Raw genomic sequence first — 23,461 nt, 5'->3', positions numbered from 1 at the left:
TATCAAAACTGCACAAAGATTGTTTATTTGTGTCAAGTCGAAAATCATGTTAAAATGAAATTAAGCATTCCTGTTTACATAGCTACAGTATATGGCTATATGTCTAGTCACAAGGACAAGATAGAAGGAAGTCCTATCAGCAATAACTTACCATGCAATAACAGTCTGACAGAGGTATTTTTGAGTTGATCAGTATTACAATTGCAAAGATTTCTCTTCACTTTCTATCTAAAGAGCGGCTGTCAGTGGACCAGGAAGAGAGGAAAAATCTCACTAATGTGACAGAGAAATCAATAAGCAAAGCAAGTACAGCCGGTAATACTTCACTTGAACAAAAAAAGAATGTATACAGTTACCACACACTGAAAAACTCTGCCTACCTCTATTCAGCAGTGTGAGTGAAGGTGAATGCAGGTATGTTTCATACATACCTCCTTACAGATAGTCACTGGAAAAACCTACCATATTTTTTTGGACCAGGAGATGTACTAGACCATAAGACGCACTTAGGTTTAGAAGGCAAATCCAGGGCAAAAATATATACTAAACCTGGTGCATTCATGGCGCAAGGGCACCTTGTGGAGCTTCTCTCCCAAGTTGTTTCTATCTAAGCTACACTGCCCAGCTACATAAATCCATGCTGCCACCACCAGCTACACTAATGCTTGCCGCTACACTAACCCCCGCTGCCCCCCCCCCCCCCACCACCAGCTACACTAACAACTTTGTAAATGCAAAACAAGAGGAGGGAGGCAGGCACTCAGTATAAAACCGTGGATGCTAAACTGCATTAGTGGCTGTTGGTGTGGGCCCTCAGCAGTATTTACATGCTCAAGACTAAATGAAACCAGGTTTGCAAAACAACTGAAGAGAGTAGATTGTCTGGCACTTTAGCTTTAATAAATCATGGCAAGTGTACAAAGGCTGTCATAAACACATTCACAAAGACAGTTCAGAGTGAAGTGCTGTGTACTTATCATGCTCCTGCTGGGGTAAGGGAGATGGCTGTGGCCGCCAGAGGGTCCACGGCCTAACGACCGTTTCGCAATGGGATGAGCCTTGCTTCTTCGGAGGCCTGCATGCACGCAGCCATCTCCCTCACCCCAGCAGGAGCACAATAAGTACACAGCACTTCGCTCTGAACTGTCTTTGTGAATATGTTTATGACAGGCTTTGTACACTTGCCATGATTTATTAAAGCTACAGTGCCAGACAATCTACTCTCTTCAGTTGTTTAACTAACAACTGACTACAGATTTCAGCAGAAGCCATTACATATCCAACCAGCCTGCTCCAAATCCTCCGTCCCAGGCCCTGTAATGACAGATTGTGCTGCTCTACACATTCCAAGTCTTCTAAAGCCTCTGTCCTTCCTGGTTTATTGCCACCCTCTCACTGCAGTTCCTGACGATGCACTTGTGCCGGGGTCATTCATCACATGTGGCCCACATGCGCTGAGGTCAAGCAGTAAGAGGGTATCATTATTTTGGGAAGGATGGAGGCCTATGAGTGTATAAAACGGCAGAATCTTCTGTCATTACAGAAAATTGGAGATGGAAAGGAGATTGGAAATGAAAGATTAGAGTGGAGATAGAAGAGAAGATGGGGGGACTTTGAATAAGGCATCTGAAAAGGTAATGGCTTCTGCTGCTCTCTGCACTTAGCACATTTGAAATGTAAGATGCACTATTTATTTTGGGGTAGGAAAAAAAAATGTGTCTTATGGTCCAAAAAATACAGTACTTAACCACTTAACGACCGCCCACTGCACAGGGGCGGCCGGAAAGTGGATCCCGTAAGGACCGCCGCATGCACAGAGGCGGTGGTCCTTGTACGGGCATGGGCGGAGCAATCGCGTCATCTGTGACGCGATCCTCTGCCGGGGATCGATGGCCGGGGACTTAGACTCCAGTCCCCGGCCAATTAGCAGCACCGGCGGGCGGAGGAAATCCGCAATCGAGTTAAATTAAGTGTATAAAGCACTTTGCTAGGTAAACAAAGTGCATTATACACGCTTCCTCCTCGCCTCGTGGTCTCATTGTTCCAGAGACCACCAGCGAGGAGGAAGCAGTAGTAAGTATACACCACACATTTTTTTTCCCATAGCCCCCCTGATCTCCCACCCCAGCCTTCAGACCCCCCCCCCCCTGCCCACCCCCTAGAACACTGTTTGCAACCAATCACCCCCCTAATCACCCATCAATCACTCCCTGTCACTATCTGTAAACGCTATTCTTTTTTTTATGCCCTAAACTGCCCCCTGCTCCCTTCTGATCACCCCCCACCGCTCAGATTCTCCCCAGACCCCCCCCCCCCCGTGTACTGTATGCCTCTATCCCCCCTGTAATAACCCACTGATCACCTGTCAATCACCCATCAATCACCCCCTGTCACTGCCACCCATCAATCAGCCCCTAACCTTCCCCTTGCGGGCAATCTGATCAACCACCCACACCAATAGATCGCCCGCAGATCCGACGTCACATCACCTCACAAGTGCAGTGTTTACATCCGTTCTCTACACTAAACACCCACTAATTACCCATCAATCACCCATCAATCACCCCCTATCACCACCTGTCACTATTACCCATCAGATCAGACCCTAATCTGCCCCTTGCGGGCACCCAATCACCCGCCTACACGCTCAGATTGCCCTCAGACCCCCCCTTATCAATTCGCCAGTGCATTATTTACATCTGTTCTTCCCTGTAATAACCCACTGATCACCTGTCAATCACCTGTCAATCACCCATCAATCACCCCCTGTCACTGCCACCCATCAATCACCCCCTGTCACCGCCACCCATCAATCAGCCCCTAACCTGCCCCTTGCGGGCAATCTGATCAACCACCCACACCAATAGATCACCCACAGATCCGACGTCAGATCACCTCCCAAGTGCATTGTTTACATCTGTTCTCTACCCAAAACACCCACTAATTACCCATCAATCACCCCCTGTCACTGCTACCCATCAGATTAGACCCCCATCTGCCCCTAGGGCACTCAATCACCCGCCCACACCCTCAGAACACCCTCAGACCCCAGCCCTGATCACCTCGCCAGTGCATTGCTTGCATCTATTCCCCCCTCTAATCACACCTTGAGACACCCATCAATCACCTCCTGTCACCCCCTAGCACACCTACCCATCAGATCAGGCCCTAATTTGCCCCGTGTGGGCTCCTGATCACTCGGCCAAATGCTCAGATCCCCCTCAGACCCCCTTCCGATCACCTCCCCAGTGCATTGATTGCATCTATTTTCCTCTCTAACCACCCCGAGACACCCATCAATCACCTCCTGTCACCCCCCTAGCACTCCTATCCATCAGATCAGGCCCAATACAACCTATCATCTAAAAGGCCGCCATGCTTATGACCGGTTCCACAAAATTCGCCCCCTGTCATCAAAATTTGCAGATGCTTATAACCCTGAACAGTCATTTTGAGACATTTGGTTTTCAGACTACTTTTTGGTACATTTGGTACATTTTACGGTTTTGGGCCCGCAAAAATGCCAGGGCGGTATAGGAACCCCACAAGTGACCCCATTTTAGAAAAAAGACACCCCAAGGTATTCTGTTAGGTGTATGACGAGTTTATAGAAGATTTTATTTTTTGTCAAGAGTTAGCGGAAATTGATTTTTTATTGTTTTTGTTCACAAAGTGTCATTTTTCACTAACTTGTGACAAAAAATAAAATCTTCTATGAACTCGCCATACACCTAACGGAATACCTTTGGGTGTCTTGTTTCTAAAATGGGGTCACTTGTGGGGTTCATATACTGCCCTGGCATTTTAGGGGCCCTAAACCGTGAGGAGTAGTCTAGAAAACAAATGCCTCAAAATGACCTGTGAATAGGACGTTGGGCCCCTTAGCGCACCTAAGCTGCAAAAAAAGTGTCACACATGTGGTATCGCCGTACTCAGGAGAAGTAATGTAATGTGTTTTGGGGTGTATTTTTACACATACCCATGCTGAGTGGGAGAAATCTCTCTGTAAATGGACAATTGTGTGTAAAAAAAAAAAAAAAACAATTGTCATTTACAGAGATATTTCTCCCATCCAGCATGGGTATGTGTAAAAATACACCACAAAACACATTATACTACTTCTTCTGAGTACGGCGGTACCACATGTGTGGCACTTTTTTACACCCTAAGTGTGCTAAGGGGCCCAAAGTCCAATGAGTACCTTTAGGATTTCACAGGTCATTTTGCAAAATTTGGTTTCAAGACTACTCCTCACGGTTTAGGGCCCCTAAAATGCCAGGGCAGTATAGGAACCCCACAAATGACCCCATTCTAGAAAGAAGACACCCAAAGGTATTCCGTTAGGAGTATGGTGAGTTCATAGAAGATTTTATTTTTTGTCACAAGTTAGCGGAAAATTACACTTTGTGAAAAAAAAACAATTAAAATCAATTTCCGCTAACTTGTGAAAAAAATATAAAATCTTCTATGAACTCACCATACTCCTAACGGAATACCTTGGGGTGTCTTTTTTCTAAAATGGGGTCATTAGTGGGGTTCCTATACTGCCCTGGCATTTTAGGGGCCCTAAACCGTGAGGAGTAGTCTTGAAACAAAAATGACCTGTGAAATCCTAAAGGTACTCATTGGCCTTTGGGCCCTGTAGCGCAGTTAGGGTGCAAAAAATATCCATGCTGAGTGGGAGAAATCTCTCCGTAAATGGACAATTGTGTGTAAAAAAAAAATCAAACAATTGTCATTTACAGAGATATTTCTCCCACCCAGCATGGGTATGTGTAAAAATACACCCCAAAACACATTATACTACTTCTCCTGAGTACGGCAATACCACGTGTGGCACTTTTTTGCAGCCTAACTGCGCTAAGGGGCCCAAAGTCCAATGAGCACCTTTAGGCTTTACAGGGGTGCTTACAATTAGGCACCCCCCAAAATGCCAGGACAGTAAACACACCCCACAAATGACCCCATTTTGGAAAGTAGACACTTCAAGGTATTCAGAGAGGAGCATAGTGAGTCCGTGGCAGATTTCATTTTTTTTTGTCGCAAGTTAGCAGAAATGGAAACTTTTTTTTTCTTTTTTGTCACAAAGTGTCATTTTCCGCTAACTTGTGACAAAAAATAAAATCTTCTATGAACTCACCATGCCTCTCAGTGAATACTTTGGGATGTCTTCTTTCCAAAATGGGGTCATTTGGGGGGTATTTATACTATCCTGGAATTCTAGCCCCTCATGAAACATGACAGGTGGTCAGAAAAGTCATAGATTCTTCAAAATGGGAAAATTCACTTTTTGCACCATAGTTTGTAAACACTATAACTTTTACACAAACCAATCAATATAGGCTGAATGTTTTTTTTTTTTTTTTTAATTAAAAACATGTTTGTCCACATTTTTCGTGCTGCATGTATACAGAAATTTTACTTTATTTGAAAAATGTCAGCACAGAAAGTTAAAAAAAATCATTTTTTTGACAAAATTCATGTCTTTTTTGATGAATATAATAAAAAGTAAAAATTGCAGCAGCAATCAAATAGCACCAAAAGAAAGCTTTATTAGTGACAAGAAAAGGAGCCAAAATTCATTTAGGTGGTAGGTTGTATGAGCGAGCAATAAACCATGAAAGCTGCAGTGGTCTGAATGGAAAAAAAGGGTCTGGTCCTTAAGGGGGGGTAAAGCCTACGGTCCTCAAGTGGTTAACTTTCCCCAGTGAGTGCATGCTAGACATCTGTTGGTTTCACTTGGATTATTCCCTGTGTACTTTTATGTGAATTCTGAGTTTAATGACTAAGGCTACTTTCATACATCAAAGCATATAATCGCATTGCTAACACAATGCAAATATATTGTAATGGTACTGTTAGTTAGCAGTGCAGCAGATCCTTTGGCAATAATGCAATGCATGCAGTGTGTTGCCACATAATGCATGCATTAACAGGTGCAGTGAAGCATATGTTGGCACTTTATAAATACAATAAATCAATAAATAATAAATAAATAAATGCATCACACTGCAGACAGGTAATGCAACTTTCTCCCTCTGTTGTACTGCGACCCTGTTTTTTGCATGGAACACAAAGCCCCAGTGTGCAAGTAAGCTAAATGAATTTGGATGATGCTGTCATCAGGAAGTACAACACTGCTGAGAGACCTTAATTTCAAGCAACATGTTTCAGTAACTTCTGTGGGACAGGTATGTATGGAACATAATTGCACATACCTGCACCTGGGCGAAACCTTTAATCTGTAACTATAAAAAGTAATAGGAAGTTCTACCGATGTTGGAATAGGTGGATTGCACAATATGATCTGCAAATTGATTAAGATACAGGGTTGGACTTCAAAATTGGAGATGCGTTTTCTAGCTGGACCTATCAAGGGAGGGTGGAGCATCTTTGGGGTGGGACGCACTGGGACCAAGTACAATTGTACATGCTGTTGTTTTATGTGCTAAGGGCTGTCAGTGGTTGTCACTTACTGCTGTGGAAAATGTTGTTTTTGTTTAAAAAGAAAAAAATCTTGAAAAAAAGAAAATCCTGTAACTCCACTTTCCTACACTTTTTAGAAAGACATTCTAAAATTGAGTTGCATAGCAAAATATTCACAGAACACCCAGTGTTTTATATCTATATTTACCACGATTTGCCCCTAAATTGTCAAAAGTTATGGGTCAAGAAGTAGTAGGTCGGCACCAATGCATTGGCCAATTGTAGCATGGGCGTAGCAATCACCCCTGCGATCCCCTGTCAACCCAGGGGGGCCTGGAGGATTTGAGGGCCGCTCCATCTCTCTCACCCCAACCGCAAGTGCAGCTAATTAGAAAAGAAACCTCCCTTCACTCACAAAAACCATCTGCAGGAGCATGTGTAATTTTTTCCTGCTTCCAGAGGCTGCTTCACAGCAGAACACTCTGCTGCTATTCGCCACCGGCTCCCAATCCCGTAAGGTTCAGGGCCCCATGCTATATTTTTTGCAGGGGGCCCTATTAAGTCTAGTTACGTCCCTGGATTGAAGCACACTATGTTCAAGTATCCACGGACATGCTCTTGTGAAGAATCACAGATTTGTAGTAGGTAGAAGACGAGGCATCAATTCATGCTATTATGATGTATTAGTGGATCAACAGTACAGGCATACAAAACAAAAAAGTTGAGATACCAGCCTAACAGCTGTTTAGTGGGATTACTGTTCCCTCAGAGACCAAAAGGTATTCCTTTCGGTTTCTGAGGAAGCAGAAATCCTGTGAAACGGCTGTTTGACAGGTATCTCAACCTTTTGCTTTGTATGATATGCCTGTACTCTTGATCTACTAGTAAATCATAATAACATGGATTGATGCCTCGTCATCTACCTGCTACAAATTAATTTGTCAAAAGCTTTTGCTTCCAGAGTAAATTAAAGATTAAATGTAGTCAAAATAGTATAACATAATGAATAAAATTGCTTATTTATTTAGAATGTCCATTTATAAATTACTTAGTGTTTGCCCATTGTAAAATCTTTCCTTCGGACTTGTTCACATTACAAGAGCTTTTTAAGTTCTAGTGATTTTTAAAAGCTCTTGCTAATGCTATTCTATGGGGGATTTTTACAAAATCACATTGCTCCAGTGAGAACACACACATAGGATAACATTAGCAAGAGCTTTTAAAAATCACACAGCGCTTAAAACACCTTTTGTGTGAACCAGCCCTTCCTCTGATTTACTTTATGAAATGTATCACAGGGTAGCAACATCTTTAGCATTGGCAGGGGATTTCTGCAGAATGTTTCTTTACTGAGAGATCTAAAGCCAGTAGAAAATATCTCTAGTCTCTCAGATTGCTGTGGGATGGCATGGGGGATCTGCATAATCAACAGCCTAGGCAAAGCCTTAGTGGGTGGGCAGACCTACTTAACAAAATACAGCAATATATAGCTATAGGAAGTGTTTATGATGCTATAACTGGGATATTTAATGTAAAAGTAGGTATCCTGAATAATTTATTGCATACTCCTATATGTCGGTATGGTTCATCTTCAATATACTGTAGTATTTCTATATACTGGGTCTCCTACATACTAAGCAGTTATTTAACTTGGTAAACATTTTATTGTAGTTTGCACACATTAAATATTGTACCAATAAAATGCAGTTGCAGGAAGTACAAACCGGGACAAAAATTTGCAACAAATAAAAAAATGCAATTCATTGATGATCTTCAAAAAGGAGTTTTAAAATATGCATTGTTCACAGCTTCAATATTGGTGCTAGCTGCAGGAAGGTGGGATAATTCTGAGAGCGCTAGATAGCTGGGGCAAACTTTTTTTTTGGGGGGGGGGGGGGGGGGGGGGAGTGAGAACTGAAAACTGAGGCACAGAATGGGGACTTTGGAAAGCAAAAGGAAACAAAATAAAAAATTTACAAGCTGCAACACACACACACACACACACACACATATTTTGCTTGTGACCCCAACTGTCATGTCTCCTCCAGCCCACCCAAAAGCCATTTCGTTTCCCACATTCTTGCCCACTTTACCCCCTCCCCCATGACTGAATAGTCCACACAAACCCAGGGATTGTCAAAATCAAATATAAGGTGGGCTGAAAATTAACACTGGGACCTAGTCGTGGACCAACCTCAATGACTACTGACCACCTTCCTCCCTTATAAAATTATCTAGTGTCTAATGGCCCACCTCCAACCCCTATACAGTTCCCTGGTGTCTACTGGTCCTCCTCCCTCCACAATACAGTTCCTTGGTGTCTAGTGGCCCCCAACCTCCACTATACAGTTCCCTAGTGTTTAGTGCTTTCCCTTTCCCTCCCCATATGGCTTCCCTGGTGTTCTAGGGCTTCATCTTCATTATAGCTTCTATGGTGGCCAAGAGTGGGCCAAACATAATGCAAAGTGGGGAAACCACTTGGGGGCCAAATGTAATGGTTCCGAGGGCCAGATTTGGCCCACGGGCCACAGTTTGACATGTGTGCACTAACCCCTTTCTAAGAAAATTGTTCTATTACGACCTCTTCGGGGTTCTTAAAATATTGGTCATGTGATCTGAAGCCGGACAAATGAAGGAGATAACAGCAGTCTATGCAGGAGTTGCAGCACTTCTTGACCTTTCTAATCATGCTATCCACATGCGCAGACATTTTTAGTCTTTTGTTCACCCAGATAAAAAAGCAAAAATCAGAAACAGATGAAGACGTTGAAAAATAAGTTTCCAGTGTGAAGATGTTAATGTTGGATTACTACATAAGTGAATTACATAATCCCCCCATCTTCCTCAAACCCATTAAAAGATCTGAGAAACCCTTGTTCAATTTATGTTTTTCCTAGGATATATTTTTACACCTTATTAATAAAACCTCTTTTAAGCCTGTGGCAAGTAAGAAACTACTCAGAATAATGTTTACAGTACTTTTTCACTTACTCTTGGTAATTTACACAGCAAATCTAGCTTCAAACAGCTTCAATAGTTTATGATTATTTATTCCTGTGATACAATGAGGGCAGCCATGTTCTATTTGTCACAGGCTGTAGGCTGGAGATGCTATTCGCTTGCCTGTGTGTAACGTGACAAATTCAGTCACCTCTCCTCCTCCCCTCTGCCTCTGAAATCTCTGGCTAGTAACCTCCTCCTCCTCCTGCCCAGACTGAGCTCCCATAAGCCCTTGCTACAGTGCCAAGGCACTCTAAAAAGCTATGGGTGAGGCTTGTTTGGTTTATAGGGAATTAGAGTATTAAAACAAAACAAAAAAAGTATTTGGCTTGAGGAATGCCCTATAAACTATGAAATGAACAAAAGTTTATCTCAGATCCACTTTTACAGCAGTCTTAAAAACAAACCACTGTACACCATTATTTATGGGGATCTATCAACTTTTCTGACAGGTTCCCACACCTTTACTTAAAAATTTCCATGGCTGTGTGGCATGTGTCCTCACATATATGTTATCTGCACATAAGGTCTGATGATCAATAGGTGAAAAACAGGGAAGGAGTGGATTATAGATAGTACTTAATCAAACTTTATTTACAAGTAACAGATGTATAAATTACCCTGTCACACACAGCTATGGGGGGTTGCAGGGAGCAGAGGAAGGCAGGGGCGATCTTTCACACAAGCATTTAGGACCATTCTAGTGCTGGTATGCTCTGGCTGGTTCAGTGGTTCAAAATCAGTAATGGACCGCACTCAAATTATTCAATGATCAGTACAGTTAAACAATATAAAAGTACTTAAAAGGAGGACACACAATTGTCCACATGTAATATGTGCAATGTGGACACCTTTGCATTTATGACTTTTCGTCTGTTCTGATTGATTTCACTGGATGCACTGGATGTTTGACATGCACATTGCTTGCCAAATCAACCCTGGACAGTTAATTTTAGGCAGGGAAGCTCTGGGGAACCTTTTATAACTGTAGAAACCAATAAAATTATGAAACTGGATGCTTGTTTAGGGTATGTACACACATCTAATTTTGAAAGGCCAATGTTAGGCCAATTTACCACCTCAATGTATCATGAGGGCCACTAGATCTTGAATACTATGAGCAGATTGTATAGGTAAGCTCTCATACTACATGGAAGTGGTAACATTGACCAGTGATTAGCCAGTCAAAATTTGATGTGTGTACCAGGCTTTAGACCCAGTATTCATTATGCTCAGGGTAGTCAGATGAAAATCAAAATGTTCACATTTTGCACTGGTCACACTGAACAAGGGCACTGCTACGAGAGAGATGACAAACAAACTACAGTGCTGATTAGTACTCTACTGCACTTTCAGACTGATTTAAAAAGTTGTATATCAATTGCACTGATAAAAGTAAAACTAGTATCTGTAAATTAATTAAGCATTAAAGCATATATGTTCATAAACACAGATATGTATTCTGGGGAAGATGTCAGGACTTTATAAATGGACAAAGCACTGTGTGGTACTGCACCACTTACTAAAACACACACACACACCCCAACATTAAAGGACTTCTGTAGGGGGATAGGGGGAAAAGAATTGAACTTACCTGGGGCTTCTAATGGTCCCCTGCAGACGTCCCGCCTCCGGTTCACTTCCGAAATTTGCGACTTTAAAGTCCGAAAACCACCGCGTCTCTTCGGCTGCGACTCGCTCCCACTGACATCGCCAGGAGTTTATTGCGCAGGCCCAATACGGTCTGCGCATTACGCTCCTGGTGACATCAGCGGGAGCACGGACACAGCTGCGCAGGCGCAGTGGTTTTCCGACTTTAAAGTCGGAAATTCCAGAAGTGAACTGGAGGCTGGGACTGGAGCATTGGTGAGTGGCTGTGCGGGCGGGCGCAGGACGTCTGCGGGGGACCATTAGAAGCCCCGGATAAGTTCAACTCTTTTCCCCCCTACCCCCTACAGTAGTCCTTTAAATAGAGTACAGCTAACATGTTAATATTATATTTTTGAATATATAAAAAATGAAACAGTATTTACTGCATGCAAGTATGCAGTGTTTCACTGAGTTATTTCGGAACTTTGCCACACCCATCTTAGAATAAAATACGTTTCAAGTTATAAGGTGGTCAGATGATTTAAGCGAGCCCAACGGCATATTGGAAGCTGCAGAATTCCAATAGAAAACATCTCAGCTCGACGGTTTCCAAGGATACAAGTTAGCTACTGTCTAAGAAAGAACACGTGCAGGCACACTATTCAATATTGTAGCAGTAAGTTCAGCATGGTGTTTTCATTGCAGCTGCCAAATGTACAGGGACAAAAAAAACTGGATTCTGTAAGTAATTGTGGACATCCGCTACACATCTCACGCTGACACTTACCTGGCCGCAGAAAGCTAATGCCGGTGGTGCAGGGCGCACTAATGATCCATTTGCCATAATAAGACTTGAGCAAGAATGAGAGAGGACTAGCCACCGCCACCTGCCTTTGACTCCTAAAACAAACCCACAGCTGTCACATGAATGAAAGAATGCTTGCGGATTTGCTGTTCAGTCCACCTTGTGCGTTCAGGGGGCGTCTAGGAGAGGCGTGGTTTGGATGTTCCTCCACCTTCTCTGATGCTCGTCTCTGCACTCCGTTCATAGTATTGGAGGCATCGATATTCTAGCAGGAGCTATGCTATATCTTGAGCTCCTCTTCGAGTCCAATGCTGCATCGCTGGGGTTAGCTGATGTACAAGCATTGTGGTGCTGACTCTTCAGGCAGGAAGCCTAAGTGCAGAAGAAACAAAAGGCTTCAGACCAAGTGGTGATCTTGCAAGCAGCAGAGCGCACTCTAAAGTGCCTTTAAAGTGTAGCTGCCTATCCTTGCGTGCGCTCAAATTAGCGGAGCCTTTTGGACATCGCTGAAGAGTTTGATGGTCTATATATTTTGCTGGGAAGAAGCAGACGGGTTGGAAGCGAAGTGGACGATTAAGTACTTGTTCTTGAGGATCTGTAAGTGCTGTAACCACTGCTCTGAGGATGTGGGTCGTGGAGCTGGTGCTGGGGCTGGCATGGCTTGCTGGACTGTCAAGCGCTCAGAATGAAACAGAGCCTATACTGTTGGAAGGCAAGTGTCTGGTGGTTTGTGACTCCAACCCCACAGCTGACCCCACCGGCACAGCACTGGGGATCTCCGTGCGCTCTGGCAGTGCCAAGGTGGCTTTCTCTGCCGTCAGGAGCACACACCACGAACCCTCCGAGATGAGTAACAGATCCATGACTATCTACTTTGACCAGGTAAGCACAGCTAAAGAAGAGGTGCAGCCATAGCAGTCACTTAAGCTTTTGTTAGCCCGTGAGGGTGGTGCTGCTTTCTGCAGGTGTCTGGAGTGGAGGAGGTGGCAAATAGGGTACCACACATGGTAAGAAGCAGAACACACCCAGTGGCGGAGAGGTTAGTGCTCTAGTGTGCTTCTGGTAGGAGGTCTGCGAATACCATTATGTGGTCGGTGTCGGGTAGCTGTAATGAACCAAGTGACATTGTTACAACCTATAGTGATTAGCGTTCCAAAGTTGGCATCTCGGGCTTCCTTCGGCGGGTTAAAAGCCTTCGAGGAATTGAATTCATAAAGTAGCCTTGTATTTGTAAAAGCACAGGATGTTAAAAGAAAAGGGAAACTATGAAACAGTGTATCCTATTTGGTACTCTGGAGTCTATGCAATCGTTTTATCTCTGTAACAGGACCACAGTCATTCTCACCTTTTATTACTTTAATTGCAGAGGCGGTACAGAGCTTTGTAGGAAGATCATTCATGGGTTTTGTGCTTTATCCTGGAATGCATTTCATTTACCGAGGTGGCTGTTTAACGTCCCGGAGCAACCAGTTAAAATGCCAATAATATGTGAGGAGGGTAATATTAGTGAATGGTGCAACGGGGCATGTGGAAACCACTCCAGTGTATCAGTACAACTGCCAATTAAAATAACTTTGGAATACAAAACGAGTTGGTGTGCAATTTACTCCTAATCCCCAGGGTCCATCATCAGCTGTTATGGCTTTCACCTCAACGTTCAACCACAGACCTTTACAGTTTTAATGAGAGCAGTGTGCACATCCTGAAGCTGGGAACCTACCTACACACAGGCGCAAACACACACTCACTCACTCACTCACTCACTCACTCACTCACTCACTCACTCACTCTGCACTATTTTTAATTTTCCTGTGCAATTTGAGTTTCAAAGCAATTTATACTTTAAGCAACTTTTACATTTTTTCCCCTTTGAAAATTGTGATGTGCAGCAAGTAAAAATGATGTATAAAATATACCTAAAATCCACTATTTAAAGCAAGCCATTTCTAACATCATCTAGTAATTGATGGGGCACAGACAATGGTATACTTACAGAAAGATACTCTTTCCCCTATATTAAATACTTGTTCTTTAATGATTTTTTTTTCTGTTTTTGTTACAGTAACAATGTGCTCTTGGTTACATATGCAGTTTACTGTACATGTGTGTCTGTACATTTAACTAGTTTTAAATTCAAGTTAAACCAATGATATGATAACTTGTTTTTATTGAAATGTTTTTAATATTCAAACATGCTCAGTAAACATGAGTTTATAAGAAGTGTTTTCAGTTACCCATTAATAGTAGCCATATTGAAATAATTTAATAAATTACTGTATATATTGTATATTTTTTAAATGTTGGAAAACACCCCTATATGACAAGTACAATGCAGGCCTCATAGATAATAGCAAAAGTTTTAGAGGCTAAGTTGGTTTAAAAAAGGGTTTTACGCTTATCTTCATTCACTTTAATTACATCAAATTCAGGGAAAATAATATTAAAAAAAAAAATAATTCCGAACATATATTTATAGTAAACAATGGGCTACTGTAAAAAAAAAAAATCATATATTTTTGTAAATATGTCCCTATATTTGTATCACTAACAAACCCATTTGTTGTGTGAAAACATTTTTATTGTATGACAACATTTATACTGTGTTGTATGCTATGAATAATTTAACATGACAGTTATTTTTTTTTCCAAATCTAGATACTGGTGAATATTGGAAGCAATTTTGATTCTGAACGAAGCACATTCATATCTCCAAGAAAAGGGATTTACAGCTTCAGTTTCCACGTGGTTAAAGTGTACAATCGCCAAACAATCCAGGTTAGGCTGGTGTCTTCCTGTATTCCTTTGTCATTTTGTCTGGTTTTAACCCTACCCTTGCATTCATGGCTGTACAAGTATCAGTGTTTAACCCAAAAATTATGTTTTTAGCTTCTGTTTCATGGCCATCATTATAGAAAGTGTTAAATAAGTATAAAAATAACAAAATACCGCAGATAATATATTTCAAAAAAGTTTCAGAACAAAACTTTATTTTTGCTCATATCTGTTTTTTAATTGCCATTATTTATGTATGCATTAATTAATTAATTAATTAATTTTCATATTGAACTTTAGACAGTTTAGAAGGGTTTTTAAGCCAGATACAAATCAATATATTTACAAGCATTACAAAAATGTTCTACTGACAAGAGCTAGCATGAAGAAATATAATATATATATATATATATATATATATATATATATATATATATATATATATATATATATATATATATATATATATATACTCAACCTAAAATGATAATCTGATTTTTTTGGGTAATTACATTTCAAGGCTTTGATGAACTTTCGCACTCAAGGAAAATGCTATTTGCAAACAGTACTGTGAGAATGAAGTGCTAATTTCGCTGGTCATTTTTAGAAACTGGTTCTCTGCGGGGGACAATTCAGGAGATATTAATGATACTGCTTTTCATCTGTCATTTCCATAGTTCCACTAACAAGCAACATTTTGGTTTCATGAGACATGGTATGCTAATGTGTCCTATTTATTCTCCAGGTGTGATAAATCATAAAGTGTCATTAATAAAGGCAGGGGCATGTTATGACATGAAGTCTATCATTGAGTCTTTAAATCTCATAAACCTAAGCCATAGTTAAACTGTATTGAGATCAAAGGCATCATATCAATATAAGGGCACTTGCACAAAATGTCATGTCTGTATAGAATATAATTAATGGTTGTATGACTGAAGCACTTACGTCTATGTGATAGAGCCCAAGTTAGTTCTCCATGCTTTCCCTGCCACTGGGAATAACACATTGCAAGGTGCTTGCAAAATCAAGATGAAGATCTCTCATTATCTGTTGGGCTGGCCAGTTAATATTCCTGGCTAGATAGCAAACATATGCCTTTTCTGCTTAGTATATATGTTCCCCCCCCCCCCCCCCCCCCCCCCCCGCCCTCTTTTTAAGAGATAACTTAAGAATGATCAAGAGCTTCATTATGGATGTATGAATTTCAATTGAATCTTACATTTCATGCCGCTAATTATTTAACCATTTAACATAGAAGGATGTAAGTTGTACAAAGACCAATGGCGTAGAGCTACAAGACAGGTCTGCGGCTTGAGGCAGTCAGAACCTGAAATGCGCTCTAATTGTTGCTAGGTGTCCTTCTTTTAACCATTTTTTTTTTTGCTGTGTTAATTAAGGGTCACTACTGCAAATGTTCTGTCTTTTTATTTTATATCATCCAACTAATGAAAATATACATGTAATGGGTTTTGCAAGCAGAAACATTGCAGCATACTAACTGCCTAGCTATATGGTAGAAGAGATGTCCTTGTTATGCTCAACAAGTTAAGGTCAATGATAGTTATTGTTTTCTAAGTGGAAATCTCTTTCTAATTTAAGCCCTCCCCCCAGCCCCTCACTTACAATGAGTGGAAGACATGCATAAAAAGCTATACAAAATTCTCTTTACCAAGTTACTATTCCATATATTTTGTACTGTTCTTGCAGATGTGTTTTGTTCCTTTGACAACACGCATTAGAGAAACATGTCACTCTTGTCTGAGGATTGAATAGGAACTCTGTTGTGGAACAGTCTGGTATGAAAGTCTACTTATCTTTCAGCTTCTGGTGTAGTGCAGTCCTTATGGCCTGGCCATTTCTTCACAGCTGAATTGTACTATTCAGAAGTACATTTTAGCCTTAATCAGGGTTATTAAAAGCACTCCTGTGTATTCCACATCACTTAATGGTGTGGGTTCTTTGCATGTTGTCCCAATAAACCTGTTAACTATGAACATGCACTCTAGCCAAAACAAAAAGTATTAAAAACAAAAACATGATTTTTATCTGAGCACTTGAAATGCGCTTAAATCCAGTAGGCCTACATTTGTGAGTTTAATTTATACATTATACCAACATACCTGTATGTATTCTAAGCATTAAGGTAAAAAGGAAATGTTTACTTTTATCCTCCACCCTAGTGTGGTTGGCAAGACACAGGTATACCTTTGCAAATACGTATACTCTTAGTAAACTACAGTGTAGATGAACAGTACATTAACTGAGGTGAACTAGAGAAGCCTTTTATACATTCAAACCTTCCAATTCCATTTAATCACAGCTTTGACATATTATAAGCTCTTTATAATATTTGTATAGCACTAATGTTACTTTTTTCTCCTCTAGGTCAGTTTGATGCTAAATGGATGGCCAGTGATATCTGCCTTTGCAGGTGACCAGGATGTGACAAGAGAAGCGGCCAGCAATGGAGTTCTTATTCAGATGGAGAAGGGAGACAGAGCTTATTTAAAACTAGATAAGGGAAACTTGATGGGAGGCTGGAAGTTCTCCACATTTTCTGGATTTCTGGTATTTCCCCTTTAAGTCTGACTTACTCCCAAAGTAGAAAGTGACACAAAGAGGCGGTTTGATGCTTATTACCCCAAAACAGCTGCAATTAGAGATTGAGATGGGACCTTTTCCACTTTGATATATTCAAGACCCCCATATCTGTGTGCTCACCTGCTTTGGAAACTTTATTATTGTAACAAGCAAGGAACTAGTGGGATTAGCTGTCATTTCATTACATGACACTTTTAGGAGCAATTGTCTTCTGTCCACATCCCTATGAAAATGACTGTGATTTATATCATTGTCAGACATGTATCAGTATCCTCCTTTTATTATTTTTAAAACATAAAACCACTAAGTATTATTTTACATTATTTTTAAGTTAAACATGGTAGAAATGATCACAGAAATATCATGTGTACTGGCTGGCTGTTAGTATTGCAGATAGCACCAGAACTGTCTTCAAAGGCACAAGGGCAGAATGGTGTACTTCAGTGTTTCTTTGTAATCTTGAGCGACTGTGGAAATAAAGGCTGCTACACGTCTGATGCTTGTTTTGCTCTTGTAAAAATGTGGCCAAAATTCAAGCGATAGAAGTATATCCGACTTTCAGTATTATACTCTGTACTATAGATGTGAATGCTGGAATATTGTTATGCTTGAAGTCCAGATTTCATAGTTAGGCATTTTTTTCCCTTTAACTAATGTTCTAATGATAAATGTGTAAAACGTAAACTTGGGATTTCCAAACCATATAGCAAATAATTAGTTCTGTGAATATTTTGAAAGCCAATCAGATTATGTAAAATATACAATTTTTTATGCAACAGAAACTTGTTTTTTTATGTTTTTATCCACCCTGTCTCATGTTCAACTTTTTTTTTATTTACAATGTTAATGTATAGTGTTAACATTGTCCCAGAATTCCAAGTTTCAGTCTGTATATATATATTAAAGAAATAAAAAAAAGAATCCTAATGGTAACAGGAATATAGATATTACAATTGTATATACAGCATACCTTATATATAAAGATATATATTTTAAAGTCATTATTCTTTATTTAGATATTACCTGTATGCAGCCGTCTGGTATGTCACTGTTTATAATTTCATACTCTTTGTCATTTTGTTTGCTAATGAATCATTTTTATTGCTATTTAAAAAAAAGGAAATGCTATAATTTTGCAGCGCTGAGAGATGATTACTTTTATGAACGTGATCATGGGAGCAGATTTGATTGTACTTTAAATTACCAGTGAAATAAAAGTGTAAGAAATTCATTTCAGCTCTTTATTGCAGTTTAACACATTTTCTTAAAGTACATAAATGGGCTGATGTATAAAAACAGTAGGAGAGAAAAGCTTATATATTGACCATAGCATGCCACCTGCCATATTCCTAATGAAGGAAATGTGTGACTGGTTCAGCAGCATCAACATTTTTCTCTCTTGCACTTTTCAAATGTCTCTTTAACTGCATCAAATTCTGCAATCTGCGTTGTTTCCAAGATTTTGATGGTTCCATACAGATTACAGAACAGGAGTGGGTATTGGAGAGTTAACATGCCATGGCTTTATTTCAAGCCTTTGGCTTCAATAAGAAATTTAATTAGCTCCTAAGGGGAAAATTAATACCAGCATAATAAGCAAAGTCTCCTTGTTTATCCTTAGTTTTGTCTTCATAATAGTTTTGTTGAACTGATGGGGACACTACTAGATCTTCAAACCCACCAGGTGATCTCATCATACCTAGAACTTGATTGTTTCTGTAGAGAGTCATTATTACAATGACACAATCTAATTCCTACATTACTTGACTCACTCCTGAGAAGTGTAAATAGGCACATAGGTTTCTGTATCCATAGAACCTTCCAATATTTTGCACTGCAGATTGCATTTGCTATGTATTTAGGGCGATACTGATATAAAATAACTGCATATACTGTTACAAACATAGGCAACATTTATACTCTTTTCAATTTTAACGTACATCACAAAGATGTTAATATTTATGTAATATTCCTCATAGATAGCATGTTATCAGCTACACAGAAAATGTAGTAGACATGTACACCTTATACACCTTAGGCTGCTGCATTTTTTTTGTGTGTGTGTGTGTGTGGGGGGGGGGGGGGGGAATTAACTTGACTACAATAACTGTGTTACCAAACTATATATCTGGTTTATTAAGATAAAGTAGGATGAATTAATGACTTAACAAAAAGGGCAGCAGTTATCAGCAAACAGCCAGGGTTTACTTCCCAGAATTCAGAGTGTTGCATGATGATAAAATGTCATTATGTTGTAGTGAGTATTGTGCAGTGGGCATAGCAATTTGGTCTGTGAACTGTCTCGCTAAAGTAAGGCCTGCATAGGGTATTGGAGTACTGTAGCCTAGAAAGATAGTTCCTGGTGGCAATTTCAGCAATGGTTCCTCTACAGACAAGTTTCTCAGCCACTGCCAAGCAGCTTGAGAAATTAAGAAGTAGAGGGTGCCTTGGAAGCATTGAGTTATAGCAGTCTTTTGTGTCAATCATTTAGTGATCCATCATTAAAGAGAAACTGTAACCAAGGATTGAACTTAATTCCGATCAGTAGCTGATAGCCCCTTCCCCATGATAAATCTATTCCTTTTCTCAAAAGGATCACCAGGAGACTCTGTATGGCTAATATTGTGGTGAAACTCCTCCCACAGTGTGATGTCAGCACCAGGGTGCTGACATCACACTGTGGAAGCCTTGTTACATTGTGGGAAATAACAGCTGTTTCCTACTGCCAAAAATTACAATAACTCTTTGCACTGACATCACCTGCCAGCAGTAAAAATGTTGCCATGTGATAAATGTCAGAATGTAAATCAGGGAGATGAAAGGGTTTACAATGGGCAAACATTGACTAAACCATTTCTAAATAATTATTGTAAAAATGAAGCACTTTTTTTCATTACGTTATTTTCACTGCAGTTCCTCTTTAAGGACTGCTAAATGACATTGATGGACACTTGCACTGATGCTTTGAACGATCATCTTAGGTGGTGAAAATATAGTATCTGTATGTAGCTCAATGATAGTTTAATGTTTCATTCAGTCTATAAAAACCATACCTGTCCAGTCCATTATACATTTATTCCACCTTCATTGCTTTGTCTTATAAGAAGACAGGCATTTATCTTATATCTTATGTTAGAGGCCAGCTTTTTTTTCTTTACGGAAAGATGTTCTCACGCTGCAAATGCATTTTTCCTATATACTTGGGTACTGGTTTGCGCAATATGTTGTTCTACTGGAAGGATGAGGTCTGTGCAGACCTTGTTAATCCATGTTGTAAACCAGCCATATGCTTTCTTCCCTCACTGATGTCTGATCTGCCTAGAGCAGGCAGCATGCACAGGAAGAGATTTCTCTACTGGGACTCTGAAACGTTTTGTGAGCAAGCGATTTCCAATGCTATGATCACCATTGCTATAGAAAAGTGGAGGAAACCTGGAACTAGAAATTAGTGAAAATCCTCCAGAAGGCTTTTATTAACATAGACATTACTTGTTAACTGTTAATTTTGGTTTTATCTATGTTTTTTGCCATGAAGGTAAAATTACACTTGGAAGCTCTTTCGTTAAAAGGAAGCTGTTTATATCTACTTTTGTACACAAATAGGAAAAGTCCCAAAATACAACAGTTGTAAGATGATCTTTGCTCAACTAACACTAAAGCATTGTTTTTTTTTACTTATTTTCATTAGTACTCAAATCATATCCTTCCTATCAATAGATCATCTTTAAAGAGACTCCGTAACAAAAATTGCATCCTGTTTTTTATCATCCTACAAGTTCCATAAGCTATTCTAGTGTGTTCTTGCTTACTGCAGCACTTTCTGCTATTACAGTCTCTGTAATAAATCAATGTATCTTTCCCCTGTCAGACTTGTCAGCCTGTGTCTGGAAGGCTGCCAAGTTCTTCAGTGTTGTGGTTCTGCTATGAACTCCCCCTTCCTGGCCACTCTATGCACACTGCCTGTGTATAATTTAGATTAGGGCAGCTTCTCTCTTCTCTCTTATCTTTTACAAGCTGGATAAATCGTCCTCTGAGCTGGCTGGGCTTTCACATACTGAGGAGTTACTTACAGACAAGGGCAAAGCTGTTCGCAGGAAGAAAAGAGCAGCCTGAAACTTCAGTGCATGAGAACAGGGGGAAAGAAACACACAAATGATCTCTTGAGATTCAAAAGGAAGGGTGTATACAGCCTGCTTGTGTATGGATGTATTTTCTATGTGTGGACATACTGTACATCAACCTACTTCCTGTTTTGGTGGCCATTTTGTTTGTTTATAAACAAACTTTTTAAAACTGTTTTTAACCACTTTTAATGCGGCGAGGAGCGGTGAAATTGTGACAGAGGGTAATAGGAGATGTCCCCTAACGCACTGGTATGTTTACTTTTGTGCGATTTTAACAATACAGATTCTCTTTAAGCCTTTATTGTACTATATTAGAATCTGGTTTAGACGTGGTAAATATTTTGCATTTTGCCATATCCTATTATTCTAATGTCTATATTCTTTCATTTATTTATTTTTGCCTGTCCTATTATATTGGTGTTCCATTTTGCATTGGATACCATTTATTTACATTGTTTTCTTTTTGCAAATGGTTTCCTCTAGAGTCTAGTAGATCCGATATCTTTTTTTCAAAGTTAAAAAAGCGGAAAACAAAAATGGGGAACAGAAGGAGTAAATATTGAAGTGTTTTCCTTCATCTTTTCTGTTTTTGCGGACCTCCGGTTGCTCTCATATACTTTGTCCCCCATGTGCTCTTCAATTGATGAACAGCTCTTGTCTAGAAGACAAAAAAGAAATCTGGCTGCTTTTCATCTGCTGATACAGAGGACCTGCCAGCAAGTCTTCATTATAAACGCATTCAGATACTTCAGCAGCAGCTGGTTGGGGGCTTGAGCTCAAACCAGCTACAGTATATGAAGAGGTTAACAATCGAAGGAGCCTTGCCTGGACACACACTCTTACCCTTTACGAAGTACTTGTTTGTGTCCTCTCTTGTTTGAGAACGCTCACATTATTCTACTTGAAGAAAAATGCTGTTTTGCTTTGTGGATAATCAGCGTAGTTTATTAATTATTTTGCTTTAGCCGCTTTAATTGGGTTCAAAATTCTACGAAGGGATGTGAGTCACTTTTAATGCAGATTTTTTTCACCAATATTGCTCTTCACAGGAGGAAACGATAGCAATATATCTAGAAGGCTAATGTAAAAAACGTAAGGTCAAAAAGGTGAAAAATGCTTTCGAAACAATCCATCAGAGGTTGTTGGTTTGCACAAGGTATTACTGAAATTTTGCTGGCCTATGAAGTGTTTAGTTCCAAATGTTCCCTGCTTTTTAAAAAACAAACAAACAAAAAAACTAGACTATTTCCTAACTATCTAAACGCCTTTGTGTAATTCCAGGCCTGTACCGCAGGTAGCCAAGAGGGGTTCAGAGGAGGCCTTAGGCATATGCCATCTGTGCACATGCATGGGTGTCAACATTCCCAGGAGTGCTGTCATCACATGCGCTCACCGGGGGATGACCTGGTCACTGTGTCTGCACACGTTACTGCCAGTGCCTCACGTCACTGCAGCACAGCAGGTCATAGTGACACTGTGTCCGTGTGGTATGCCAGCACCTGCGTGCGTCACTTGTGAAGGCACTGTCTGCATCCTAGTCCCTGGGAGGTTATCCCCAGCATGGAGAAAGGACAACACGCTGAGATAGTGGTGGCAGAGGCAAAATACAGTGGCAAATTTCAGCAAAAGTTAAACATTTGTGTCATGAGTACAAGCAGGCTATACAGTATTTGCAATGGACTTGGCCATTTACCGGCAGAAGATACCATATTGATATTAGTGGGTGAAGGGGCCACAGCTTTTTTCTCTAGGCCACCATGAGCTAGAGCTGCCCCTGAGGGGTTGCTGTAGAAGACACAACCATGTAAAAAGCACTGAAGGGGTGTGAGTATGTCAGTGGAAAATCTGCACACTGACATGCTTAGCTATCTTTACTGTTCAGAAAAGTCTCTTCTAGACAAAATACTTGCTACTGACATTCATCACCTTACTCAGAACTCATTGGGGAATATTAATAAAGGAGTATAATGAAGGGCAGTGAAAGCGAGCCGTGTTCACTTCAGAAATCCAATTGTGCAGGGTCTTTAAAAAAACTGCACCTTCTCTACATGTCTGGATGTTTAAAGTAGACCTGACATCACTGCTTGTTCTTATACATGTTTTTTAAATAAATGACTGTGCTTGACAGTGTTGCTTAGAT

The 23,461-nt window shown here is 40.3% G+C and overlaps 1 protein-coding gene across 1 annotated transcript; it reads left to right on the top strand.

Annotated features, from left to right (window-relative positions):
- Nucleotides 1-12,058: 12,058 nt before the first annotated feature.
- Nucleotides 12,059-18,011, top strand: CBLN1 (cerebellin 1 precursor). Its single transcript, XM_068261703.1, has 3 exons — nt 12,059-12,703; nt 14,477-14,596; nt 16,982-18,011. Exons 1-3 carry the CDS (start codon nt 12,446-12,448, stop codon nt 17,177-17,179), a joined length of 576 nt encoding a protein of 191 aa, XP_068117804.1. The 5' UTR covers nt 12,059-12,445; the 3' UTR covers nt 17,180-18,011.
- The last annotated feature ends 5,450 nt before the right edge of the window (nt 18,012-23,461 follow it).

Source organism: Hyperolius riggenbachi, chromosome 11 (assembly GCF_040937935.1).
Source record: "Hyperolius riggenbachi isolate aHypRig1 chromosome 11, aHypRig1.pri, whole genome shotgun sequence".
Lineage (NCBI taxonomy): Eukaryota > Metazoa > Chordata > Amphibia > Anura > Hyperoliidae > Hyperolius > Hyperolius riggenbachi.
This window is presented reverse-complemented; position numbering and strand designations above follow the sequence as displayed.